This window comes from Symphalangus syndactylus, chromosome 7, assembly GCF_028878055.3.
Source record: "Symphalangus syndactylus isolate Jambi chromosome 7, NHGRI_mSymSyn1-v2.1_pri, whole genome shotgun sequence".
Lineage (NCBI taxonomy): Eukaryota > Metazoa > Chordata > Mammalia > Primates > Hylobatidae > Symphalangus > Symphalangus syndactylus.
Window position 1 is genome coordinate 141652022 of NC_072429.2, and position 12910 is coordinate 141664931.

The 12910-nt window shown below is 57.8% G+C and overlaps 1 protein-coding gene across 1 annotated transcript; it reads right to left on the reverse strand.

Annotated features, from left to right (window-relative positions):
• Window positions 1-6151: 6151 nt before the first annotated feature.
• LYPD2 (LY6/PLAUR domain containing 2) lies at window positions 6152-8651 on the reverse strand. The gene is made up of 3 exons (XM_055284868.2): window positions 8447-8651; window positions 7103-7222; window positions 6152-6519 (listed from the first exon to the last, which is right to left on the reverse strand). The coding sequence occupies exons 1-3, from the start codon at window positions 8502-8504 to the stop codon at window positions 6320-6322; spliced, it is 378 nt and encodes a 125-aa protein (XP_055140843.1). The 5' UTR covers window positions 8505-8651; the 3' UTR covers window positions 6152-6319.
• Between the last annotated feature and the right edge of the window lie 4259 nt (window positions 8652-12910).

Below are 12910 nucleotides of genomic sequence, written 5' to 3' on the forward strand. Positions count from 1 at the left end.
ATATGGGATGGATGGGTGGATGGTGGGAGATGGATGGGAAATGGGTGGAAGATGTATGGGTGGATGGGTCAGGGATGAATGAAGGATGGGTGGGGGATGGATGGATGGATGGGTGGATGGATGGGTGGATGGATGAGTGGGGGATGAATATGGAATGGATGGGGGATGGATTGGATGGATGGATGGGGGATGAATGGGAAATGGGTGGAGGATATATGGGTGGATGGGTGGGGGATGAGTGGAGGATGGGTGGATGGATGGATGAGTGGGGGATGAATATGGGATGGATAGATGGATGGATGGGTGGATAGATGGGGGATGGATGGGAAATGGGTGGAGGGTGGATGGGTGGATGGGTGGAGGATAAGTAGGGGATGGATAGATGGCTGGATGGGTAGATGGATGGGTGGGTGGATGGATGGATGGATGGGTAGATGGATGAGTGGAGGATGAATATGGGATGGATGGGGGATGGATGGGGAATGGGTGGAGGATGTATGGGTGAATGGGTGGGGGATGAGTGGAGGTTGGGTGGGGGATGGATAGATGGATGGGTGGGGGATGGATGGGTGGATGGATGGGTAGATGGATGAGTGGGGGATGAATATGGGATGGATGGGGGTGGATGGGGAATGGGTGGAGGATATATGGGTGGATGGGTGGGGGATGAGTGGAGGATGGGTGGGGGATGGATAGATGGATGGGTGGGGGATGGATGGGTGGATGGATGAGTAGATGGATGAGTGGGGGATGAATATGGGATGGATGGGGGTGGATGGGGAATGGGTGGAGGATATATGGGCAGATGGATGGGGGATGAATGGAGGATGGGTGGAGGATGGATAGATGGATGGATGGGTGGATGGATGGATGGGTGGATGGATGGGTAGATGGATAAGTAGGGGATGGATGGGTGGGGGATGGATGGGTGAATGCGTGGGGGATGAGGGGAGGATGAGTGGATAGATGGGGGATGGATGGGTGGATGGGCATAGGATGGGTGGGTGGATGCATGGATGAATGTTGGATAGATGTGTGAATGGGTCGATTTCAGAAGGGTGGATGGATGGAGGATGGGTGGATACGTGGGTGGAGGATGGATGGATGAATGGGGGAAAGATGGGTGGATGGATTATTGAATGAATGACATTTGAGAGAGTTGATGGGTGAAAAAAATGAACGAATGGATGGGAGAATTCAGGGATGAGGGGATGGTGGCTATAAAAGTGGCAGCAAATGTGTAGTGAGTGGGCCCTTCCGAGGCAGAATTCGATGCTGGAAGGAGCTCCGGGCTGGCACCAGGAGTCCTGGGTTCTGGTCTTGGCCTACTGCTCTCTCCATTTGTGGCCTTGGTGTGGCCCCTTTTTCCCTCCAGTCTTTGGTTTTCTGTTTGTAGTTTTGAAAGCTGAAGTGACCTGGCCTTGTGGGCTGAGGTGAGTTGTGTGAGGCTGTGGGATGGTTGCAAGAAAGCCAAGGGAGGGTGTAGTTACTGCAAATCAAACAAAGGGGCTGACATGGGTTGGTGCACAGATGGCAACCAAGAGCAGCCTCTCCCCAGGGCTTGGTCCACAGACACACCCAGATGTTTCGAGAGGAGTCAGAGACTGTCCGCTTCTGGAGCCTGAGCTCCACCCGGCCTCCTGTGTAGTCCATGTCTACTCACAAGGACTCTCACCCCACTTTCTTTCATCTATAAACTGGTCAGGGGAACATCTGCCAGAGGGTGGTTGTGAAAACTAGCAAGTATCTGGCAAAGGATGGGCCTCCATCACACTTTCAGCTCAGCTCTGTGCTGATCACAGTGCAGGTGTACTTGGGGCAGAGGTGGGCGGATGCTGAGGACAGGGGTACTGCTCTCAGCTGCTGCTTGCATTGGCTTTGAAAGGGAGGGAAGTCCTCAGAGGGTGCTCTGGGTGGGAGTAGCAGCCAGCAGAGGGGCACAGGCAGCCTTTCCGCTGTGTGGGAAGAGTGGGCATTAACTTGGCCCATCCCTGAGCCCAGCACCCTATTGGCAGGTGGAAAAGCAGCACTGTGTCAGACGCAACTCAAGCAGGGAGAATTTATGCCCTAGTTAGGTGACTGCCCTCCCCTCCTCCTGCCTCTCCATGAATCCACACCTTTTCCCGACATGTGGAAGCAGGAGACCAGGTTTTTTGAGGGCAGCTCAATCCCCCAAACCCAGAGTTCTCATCCATGATAGGCCTGCAGCACTGAGCCAGTTCACACCAAGCCCCAGCTATCTGCCATGTCAGCCCAGTCTCTTTCCCAGGGGCCTGGCCCTTTCTCCTTGGCTACACTCTCCACCCTCCACTCAGAGAGACCAGCTAAAATGCAAACTGGCCTATGGCACTGCTCTTCCCAGAAACGCTCCCTGGCTCTCCACTGCCTTCAGCATGCAGTCAAAAAGCCCCACCACCACCATTGGTGTTTGATGCTTGCCCTGTCTGGGTTGGCCTGAGGGACTACTGGACTGTCATCTCCTCAAGTAGAACATGTTTCCATTCCTCTAAGAATCCTTCTCCCACAGCCTGGGTCTGACCATGCTGACTGTTGAGTAGCATTTGCTGGAGGATGGATGGATGGATGGATGGATGGATGGATGGATGGATGGATGAATGGTTGGATGGGTGGATGGATAGATGGGGGATGGATGGTTGGATGGGTGGAAGGATAGATGGGGGATGGATGGAGGATGGATGGATGGATGGGTAGATGGAAGGGGGATAGATGGATGAATGGGTAGGTGCATGGGTGGATGGATGGGGGATGGATGGATGAATGGGTGGGTGGATGCATGGATGGATGGGTGAATGGATGGATGGGTAGGTGGATGGATGGGGGACAGAAGAGGGATAGATGCAGGAGTGGGTGAATGGGTTGATGGATGGGGGATGAATGGATGAGTGAATGAATGGAGACTGGACAGAAGATGGATGGATGGGTGGATGGATGAGTGAATGGATGGATGGATAGATAAATGGATAGGGGATGGGTGGATGGATGGAGTGATGGATGGGTGGGTGGGCATATGGGTAGAAGGAAGGATAGGTGAATAATGTATGGCTAAAAGGGGAGATGGATGGATGAGTGGGTGGGTGGAGGAGGGATGGATGGATGGATGGATGGATGGGTGGATGGATGGATGGATGAGTGGTTAAAGACAGGCTTAATGTTGTTTCTTCCAAGGTGACCCAGGATGGGTATTTGTGGGCATTCAGGTTGACTTCTCCCCAGGGTACAAATGCTCTTGCAGCCTCTCTGACAGAACTTAGCACAGGTTTGGACACCCCTGGGAATGGGAATCTTACTCCTTCTCAGGGCAGTACCTGCCCCACTGGGACAGACCTGTTTCAGGCCTTCTTCCATGGGAGCTCGGACTCACCAGTCTGACACCCCCAGCCTTGGTTCTGACCCTGTGTCCAGGCTGCAGAGCCAATCACATCTCACAGACAAGTCTGATAGCTAGTCAAGTTCCTTGGAGGATTGAGGTTTTTTGCATAGACAGGCACTGAGTGAGCTCTCAGGTTTGGCTGCTGATTTAACAGTGGGCTAGGGTACAGAGGGGGAGGCAAGGAGCTGGAGGTGGCTGTGATAGCTACCCAGGGACATTGGCTGGTGGCTTAGATGGCATGATGACAGTGGGCACAGGGCTGAGGCCAAGGAAGTTGTCCTGGCAGTGGGGTGGGGGGATTGCTAATGCTGAGATATGGGAGATGGCGGCTGAGGTCCTGAGGGTGCTTTGTCCTCCTGAAGGTTGGTGCTGGGCTCCAGCCTTGTCCTGGCTCTCTTGTCTGCATCTGAGATCCAGACATCCCTGCCCTGGGGTGGGCTGGGCCCTGCTCCCTGAGGAAGTGTGGCAGGTGTTCATCCTGTTCTGGAAGGTCACAGCAGGTGGCCTTGGGGAGGTCAGGAGTAGGAGAGAAAAAGAGGGCGGCTGGCAAGGTGGTCTCATCATTCCTCTGATTTCAGGGCCAGATGTAATGGGGCCACAGCAGAGGGTGCTAGAGCTGGCAGGTCCTAGAGAGGAGCAGAGCCCACTCCATCAGCCCGCCAGGGGTGGGAGTGGCCTGCACCACCAGACACTGAGTTCAACTCCTCCCCTCGCCTGCCTGCTCCTGGCTCGTCTTCTAACCAAAATCTGGAACCACTGGCTCTTCCTTTTCCCATCAAGCCATGTCCTGCCCTGCCCATTTCTTCAGGCTGTGAAACTGCCCAGGGCACTGCACTGGTGGGGCCCTGGGTCCCTGCCCTGGCACCTCACTATAAGCCTCTCCTACCCCACTGGCAAGCTGAGGAGTAAGCCTGGATGAAGGACATGGGTCATAGGGAATCTCAGGGACAGGTACCCAAAAGGTGGCATCATGGATGGTGAGGTTAAGGTCAAAGATAGGGCTCTAAGGCTTGGATTGGGCCTCACTCATAGCCTGTGCTTGGGCCTGAGCTGAGCCCCTTTCCCTATCATTGACTGAAGCCTTTTCCTGATCACACAATCACACACTGAGCCTGGGCCCTAGTTACAGATTGAATCCTGATCCTTGGCCCTTGACTGAGTCATACTCCGTGGCTGAGCCACAGGCTTACACATGGAGCCAGGACATCAATCATAGATCAAGGCCTGGCACTGGTTACAGACTGAGCCCTGATCACTGGCCAAAGACTAAGCCCTGATCCTGATTCCAGGCTGAGCCCTGATCCTGTTTCCAGGCTGAGTCCTGATCTCTGGTCACAGATAGGCCTTGTTCCCAATCTCTGTGAGGGGTTGTGAAATGCATGTGTGTTTGTAGGGTGTGTGTGTGTGTGTGTGTGTGTGTTTGTGTAAATAGAGTCTCAGCCTAGGCTTTGAGGCCACTTTGTGGGAGTCTTGAGAAAAGCCAGCTGAGAGCTGTGACATGTTTGATGGCTGAGAGCATGTCTCCCTCTTGACAAAATCAGAGCTCAGGGTCACAGCCCGGATGGGGCATCCAAGACAGCACTAGAATGTTCCCAGCCTCCCAGGCCCCTTCCTCTCCAGGAGGCTGCCCTCATTTTACCACCAAGGCGTCTCTGACAGATGGTGGCTGTGCTCCGGGTGGTGGGGCCCCTGGGAGCTGGCCCTGCACCATAGCGCCCACTGTGGATTACAGGTCTGGCCCCAGGAGGGTGACACCCAGGGGCCCAGAAACAGCTGCTGGAGCAGGGAGGGTGAGGTGGGTAGGCTCAGTGGGGGTCTGCAGGGTCCGGGAGGAGTGGCAGGTTCCAGGGTGAACATTCTCCTCTTCTGGCCAGGCTGGGGCCCATCTCCTGCCACGACCTCCCTTGGGCAGCCCTTGGGAGGGGCCAGCGCTGGGCAGGAGGGCCACTGGGTCCTGTCCTTCCTCATGTCCTTGAGTTCCTTGTGTGTTTCTAGGACCACGTGCATGTGTGTGCATGCACGTCCATGCCTGTGATCATGGGGAGTCTCAGCCTGGAGGCCTCTGGGGCAGGGGACTCCCTGGAGAGTTGCCTGGAGGACTGGGGTGCTGGCCTAGGGCCAAGGTGAAGTGAAGGCCCCTTCTGCACCAGGACTTGTGGCTGCCCTGGGCACCTGAGCCCTGGGCACCTGACCCCTGGGCACCCGAACCCCTGGGCACCTGACCCCCTGGGCACCTGAGCCCTGGGCACCCGAACCCCTGGGCACCTGACCCCTGGGAGCAGAGCTGAGCGAGGGCAGGGATGTGAGGTGGATATGTGGGGTGAGCCTGGGGAGGCAGGCAGTGGACTCACTGGGATCCGGCCCGTGGCCTCTTCCTCAAAGCAGCCTCCACCATCAGCCTTGGGGCAAGGCCCTGCTGAGGCTGGGGAGATGGGTAGTGGGGTGCTCCAGAGGACAATCCCAGCTCCTGGCCACTGCCTTGACCTCCCTTCCACCTGACATGCCTTGCCCTCAAGGCCTGCCAGATCTCTCCATCATTCAAGACTTGGCCCTAATGCCCCCTCCTCCAAGGAGCTGGCCCTGACTTCACCCTGGTAGATGTGGTGCTCCCTTGCCCATGGGTCTCAGCTGCTGCCCCACCCTGGTCAGGCCCCCACATCCCCTGAGGGCAGAGATCTGTATGGTTTGTGTGGGGGTCCCAGGCCCAGTGGCTGTTCTTGCAATGGGATAGAGCTTTAACATCACAGGAAGGCAGGAAGAGAGACAGACAGACAGGAACGGAGTCAGAGATGCAGCTGGGGGACCCTGTCTCTGCCCTGGAAGGCAGGTCTGTGCCCAGAAAGGAGACTCAGGAGTCCTGGTGCAGGGGGCACTTCTTCAAGGCATTTGGGGCTGGGCCGCACAGGGCCATGGGGGTGGACGGGGACTCTAGAGCCGGAGGCTCAGGAGTGGGAGAAGCGTGAGGGCCCCGCAGTGGAGGCTGTTCAGAGAGGGCGCCCCGTCTACATTGCACAGCTCAGTGTTGCAGCAGGACACGGGCCGGGTCTGGCCGATGCCATCCACGTCTGAGGGCTCACACTTGCTGGCACAGGATTTGGTCACCGTGGAGTCCCCCTGGAAGGGGTACACTGTGGGGTGCGGGAAGAGTCAGCCGTCAGGGCTGGTCACTGCCTCCAAGCCCTGGTCCCTGCCGGTACCACCTCATGCAAGCCTCACTCTGGCGTCACCCACCCGGGTCTCCGTCCCTCCTGGCCCAGTGCCCTCCTCTTCCTCTTTCCTCCCACCGACGTCTGGCTGTCTACCATGTGCCAGGCACACACCTGGCATTCTGCACCCGGCCTGATGGGGCAGTTCCCGCCCCGAAGTGACCATTGAAACCAAAGCCTGTAAGTGTGCCCACCTCTCCACTCCCCCCCAAAACGAGGTTGCAGATGTGTTCCCACTGAAGGACATGAGGGAGAGAGGAAGAAAGGGGAGGGCAGAGGGAGGCCTAGCTCGGGCAGAAAGCCATTTCTGGAGATGGGTGAGGTGGTGGCTGTGCACTGGGGCCAAGCTGGCTGGTGGTGACTGGGCTGGAGGTGGCTCTGACCGGCAACCCAGCCCTGCCCGCCTTCCGGGCCCACTGACCTATTTCCTGGGAGTAGAGTGTGACTGGGCTGGAGGTGGCTCTGACCGGTAACCCAGCCCTGCCCACCTTCCGTGCCCACTGACCTATCTCCCGGGAGTAGAGTGTGGTCTTGCACATGGTTTCGTTGGTGGTGCAGGTGGCAATGGTGACACAGTCGGACACTCCTATGGGCTCTGGACAGACGTAGCAGCGCAGGGCCGGCCCTAGGGAGAAGGGACAAGGGCGGTGAGGCAGGCTCCACCCCTCCCAAGCCCAGAGTCAGTCTGTCCTGGAAGTCCAGGTCTGAAGAGGACAGTGACACTGGCCAGGGTCGAGATGCCCACCAGCCAAAACTCAGGAGCAATACCAGGAGCCTGCGGCTGGGGACGGGCCGGGCTCAGCCTCGGAACCCTGCATCCCAGAGGCAGAGTCAGCTGCTGGGGGTGGGGATCCAGCCTGCAAGGCCTAGGCAGAGCCAAGCCAAGCCCCTTTGGAAGTGTTTGGGAGACTCAGGGGGACCGAGACCCTGGCATCTTCATAGCAAGAGGCACCTTGGGCAGGAAGCCTCGGGTAGGGGTGTGGCTGGGGGCAGGTTACCCCTCAGTTTCCCCATCAGGGAAGTGCTGCTGTGGAGGTTAAGGGATCAGGCCAGGAGGCCCATGGAATGCAGGGTGTGCCAGGCTGCATCCGGGCTGTGTCTGCGTGCCCACTCCTCTCCCACAGGGACTTGCAGGCCGGCAGGGGCGGGGACTGGAGAGGCTCCAATTCCTTCCTGCTCCAGTGACCCTGGTCCCAACCACAGCAGCCCAGGTGGGTCTGGCTGGCTCCAGCTGGCCGGGGCAGCCAGCTGCACAGCTAGGCCTGACTTCTCTGTCCCCACTGTGGGGACGCAGCGGGGCCTCTGCTCCTCTCTGGTGCACCTGTTTCTGGAAAATGGGCAGAGCCATCCGCCAGGGGCCTCTGGGCCAAGCTGCTTCTGGTTAAGTCCAGGATGTTGCCCCTGATGTTTGTTTCAGGCCCCACATCAGAGAGTCGCTCCACCCCATGTGTCTGGTTTCCCCACTCCTCTCCATCCCTACTGCCACCCCAGCCTCAGAGCCTCCCTGGGGTCCCCTTCCTTCCCCCGCTCAAGGCCCTTCTGGGTGCCCATAGCCCCCCATAAAGTGTGACACCCAGGCTGGTGCTCAGGGATGTGGCTGGCTGGGCCCCCGCCCACCTCGAAGGCCACCCTCTGCTCACCCTCATTAGGCGCCCCCCTCACCACCCGCCCCTCTCTCCATCTCCACCCTCCCCTCCTTATGGCCAGGGGTGGGCCAAACTCCGGCCCTGCTGCTCTGGCTTCTCCTGCCTCTGAGGCCCCTTCCTGGGACGCCCTCCCGGGAACAGTGTGAATGTCAGTGCGTGGCAGCTCCCTCCACCCCAGCTCCACTGTGGGTCCCACACCTCACCGAGCTCTCCGCAGGCAGCCAGCACCAGCACCAGGAGCGCCAGCCGCGTCCCCCGCATGGTCCCGGCCCACTCCTCTGTGCTCTCACCCTAGGCTTGCCTGGCGGGGACAGCAGACACCAAGTGAGGTGGTGACAGACCGGTCTGCTGAGCGGATTAGTGGGATCAAGTTTCCCCAGGGTGGAGGTGTGAAGACCCCACCCCTCCAGGGGCTCCCCAACCTTCCAGGCTGCTCCTCCCACTCCCAGCCTGGCCCTCTAGGCCCACCCCACCCACCTGAGACCCTCCCTGGCCCTTCCTCATTCCTCCAGTATCAGGCTGCTCCCCTCCCTGCCCCTTCCTGACCCCTCCAGCTCCCCACCTCCGCCACCATGGCCTGGGGCTGCCCCCTCTTCCCTTTGTGGGGACCTTTGACTCCTAAACACCCTATGCCTTGGCTCTTCTCCCCACCCCCCTCATCCAGGATGCCTCGGCTCTTCTCTCCACTCCCCTCATTCAGGACAGTGCCCACTGGCTCACCCCAGGCAGCCCAGGGACCCCCCAGACTGCCTGGAAGGGGGCAGGGGAGTGTGACGGGCCACTCTCTGCTCCTGGCTCCTCAGGGATCCCTCCTGCCTCAGGTTATCTGTGTTCCAAGGCAGATCTGGATCTTCCAAGGCTGGATCTTCCAAGATTCTGGGCTGGAATCTTCCCAGGAGGATCTTGGTCCCACCTCTGAGCTCCTTCGAGTGGTCAGGCTGGGTGTTGGGGGCCTGGGACTGAACTGCCACCTGGACAGCCAGCTACAGGGTTTGCTCAGAGGCTTAAGGAGACAAATGCCAAAAACTACTGGGTCAGCAGAGAAGGTCCTGGATGGAGAGTGGGGTGGGGAGGAGCTGGGGTCTCTTGGGGGTGCTAATCCCATGCCTCCAGCCACCTGCCAGCTGGCTACCTTCCTCTCTAACCTTCTGATAAAGCTGCCCTCAGGCAGGGCTTACCACCTCTTTGCAGGTAAGGAAATTGAGGGAAAGTTCCTTACCCGGGGCTCAGACAGGGGACAGTGACTTTGGGTTGGGATGACTCAGGCCATCTTCTGCTCAGCTCCCTGCTCCCCCCACGGACATCCCCCCAGACTGCCTGCTCCAGCCTCCCCAGGTTGTGCCTGGTCTGTGATCCTGCCACCCCCTGCTTCCAGTCCTGCAGCTGCCAGTGTGTAGGGTGTGAGGGTAGGGGGACAGATGCGTGACAAGCAGCCTGTGTCTTCCTGGGCCCTGGCAGTCAAGGCCGTGATCTCAGCTAAGCCCAGACTCACACTGGCGCTCTTCAGCCTGAGCGCCCAAATCCCACCTCCTCCTGGTCTTTGCTCCTGCTGTTCCCACTGCCAGGAATGCCCTTCCCTCTTCTGTCCCAGTGGTTGAAATTCTGTCTTTGGTCGACCGCACTCTCCTGCCCGCACCCCCTCCCTGCCATGGCCCTTTTGGTGTCCCCAGGCTTTCCTGCTGGATCAGCTCTGTTTGGGATCTGGTCTTCGCCCCAGCGGCTGGGAGAGCCTGTGTCTCCCTGAGCACTAGGTGGGGGTGGAGTGTTCAGGGGTGGTGAGTGGGGCACCAAGGATTCCCTAGCACCCCACTTGTGTCAGAGACTTAGCCTAGTGGATCTCACTTTTCCTCACTGCAGCTTCGGAGGTGCACAGTGCTAATGAATTTATTTTGCATAAGGGAACTGTGGCTCTAAGAAGTAATTGACTTAGGCAAGGCCACCCAGCCAGGGCTGGGTGAAGGCCGAACAGCAGCAAGCCTGTCTGGTTTCGCCACGCTGCAATTGGCCATTGATGCTGGGTGCAGCTAACTGGATTAGACACCCCACCCTACACACCCTGGGTTCCTCTTGAGGCCTGACCCAATTCCTCTGCCATGGCATGGCCTAGCTCCTTCCTGTCCTCAGACCCAGGGGCCCCACCTGTGCCTTCTATCCAGAATACACGCCTGGTCTCTAGGCATTCAGCTCCTCCTAGAATTTCTGCCTGACCCCCACTTGAGAGATCCAGGCTAAGCCTTTCTGCAAAGTTGCAGCTGCCTGATTGGGGTGTGGAAAAATGTGGCCTAGCCAGGGTCTGGGCTGGCTTTGTTTGGGAGGACTGTGTTCCAGGAAGACCACACCCTTCCCTCCTCAGTTCCACCAGGAACTTCTGGGTCACGGCTCAGTGTGTGACCAGAATCTGGGATCAGTGTATTATCAAGATCAGGGCTCAGCATATTACAAATGTCAGAGCTCAGCACGTGACCAGGATCAGAGTCAATGTGTGATCAGGAGCAAGGCTCACCTTGGGACCAGGATCAGGGCTCAGTTTGTGATCAGAAGCAGGACTCAGCATGTAACAAATGTCAGAGCTCAGCTTGTAATCAGGATCAGGGCTCAGTGTGTGATCAGGAGAAGGGCTCAGCTTGGGACCAAGATGAAGGCTCAGCATGTGATCAGGAGCAGGGCTCAGCACATAACGAATGTCAGGGCTCACCTTGTAATCAGGATCAAGGCTCAGTGTGTGATCAGGATCAGGGCTCAGCATGTAACAAATGTCAGGGCTCAGCTTATGACTAAGATCAAGTCTCAGTGTGTGATCAGGAGCAGGGCTCAGCATGTAACAAATGGCAGGGCTCAACTTGTGACTAGGATCAGGGCTCAGTGTGTGATTAGGTGCAGGGCTCAGCATGTAACAAATGTCAGGGCTCAGCTTGTGACTAAGATCAGGGCTCAGTGTGTGATTAGGAGCAGGGCTCAGCATGTAACAAATGTCAGGGCTCAGCTTGTGACTAGGATCAGGGCTCAGTGTGTGATTAGGTGCAGGGCTCAGCACGTAACAAATGTCAGGGCTCAGCTTGTGACTAAGATCAGGGCTCAGTGTGTGATTAGGAGCAGGGGTCAGCATGTAACAAATGTCAGAGCTCAGCTTGTAATCAGGATCAGGGCTCAGTGTGTCATCAGGAGCAGGGCTCAGCATGTAACAAATGGCAGGGCTCAGCTTGTGACCAGGATCAAAGCTCAATGTGTGATCAGGAGTAGGGCTCAGCATGTAACAAATGTCAGAGTTCAGCTTGTGAATTGTATTGGGATCAGTGTGTAACTAGGATCAGGGCTCAGCGTGAGACCAGAGACAGCCTCTAGGGATGACCTCCAACCACAGTAATGCTGCTGCTAAACTGAGGAATTGTCAGGCTGCCACCGGAGCTGCTGACTTCAAGAAATTACCCCTGAACTGTGATCCAGGGATCAGATGGGGCCCTCACACCTGCTCCCACACCACTGCCTCTTTTCTGGGCACACTGGACCCCTGCTGTGAAGCCCTTCTCCAGGACCTTCCCCAGATCCCTCTCCATGGGCCAGGGTGAAGATTCAAGTCTGTCACCTAGAGGCACTCTGGTGGGGGAGGGCAGCAGAGAAGAGAGGTCACACCCTGGTCCCTGGCAGTTTCTGCTGACAGGTCAGTGGGTCGGATGGTACCCAGGGTGGGATGGGAGCTCAGGTTCCATGGTCTGCCATGTCCCCTGCTACCAGAGTCTGTACATGGTCATCTGGTGTCCCATCATCACCCAGTGTTCTGTGTCTGCTCAGGCCCTGTGGTCAGTCAGTATCCTGTGGCCGCCCACACTTACTGTGTCACTGTTTCTGTTTTGGAGTCTGGGCACGGCTTCATGTTGCTGCCGGGTCACTCCCAGGCTATAGTGCAGGCTTGGGCTGAGCCATAATCATCTGAAGGCTCAGCTTGGGGAGGACCTGCTTCTAAACTGGTGTGCAGTTGGCCAAATTCTGTTCCTCACTGTCTGTTGGTGGAGGCTGCCCTCAGCTCCCAGCCATGTGGGCCTGTTCAACGCGGCCACCAGCTTCGTCAGAGCCTCAAGCTGCACTAGTGTCTATTGCTGGGTAGCAAATCACCCTACACTTAGTGGCTTAAAACAACACCCATTTTTAGCTCTGGTCTTTCTTGCCATGTGGGTTCGGTTGGGCTCTCTGCTCAGGGTCCCACAGGCCACAGTCGAGGTGTGGTGGGGCTGGACTCCACCTGGAGGCTCCGGAAGGAATCTTCATCCAGGCTTACTCAGGCACTGGCAGAATCCGGGTCCTTGAGGTTGCAGGGCTGACATCCCTGTTTCCTTGCTGGCATCTGCGGAGGCTGCTCTCTGCTCTAGGGCCCCCATTCCTCCTTGGGTGACCCCTCCACCTGCCAGTCAGCCACGCGCACTGCATCCTCCTCCAGCTTCAGTCTCTGTCTTCCTTTTCGGCCAACAGCAGACGTGTTCCATCCCTGGCTGCATCTTGCACCAAACAGTAAAACCCCCGACTTTGTCATTCTCTCTGCAAGTGCTGAGGTTCACTGGAGGTGGCTTCTGGCCTCTGCTCTTGCCTTCCCCGTTCCCACCCTTATGATGAAGTGCAGCCACACGCCGTCCCCGAAGCCTCACCTTCCATGGCCACCTCATCCCAGGGGAGGG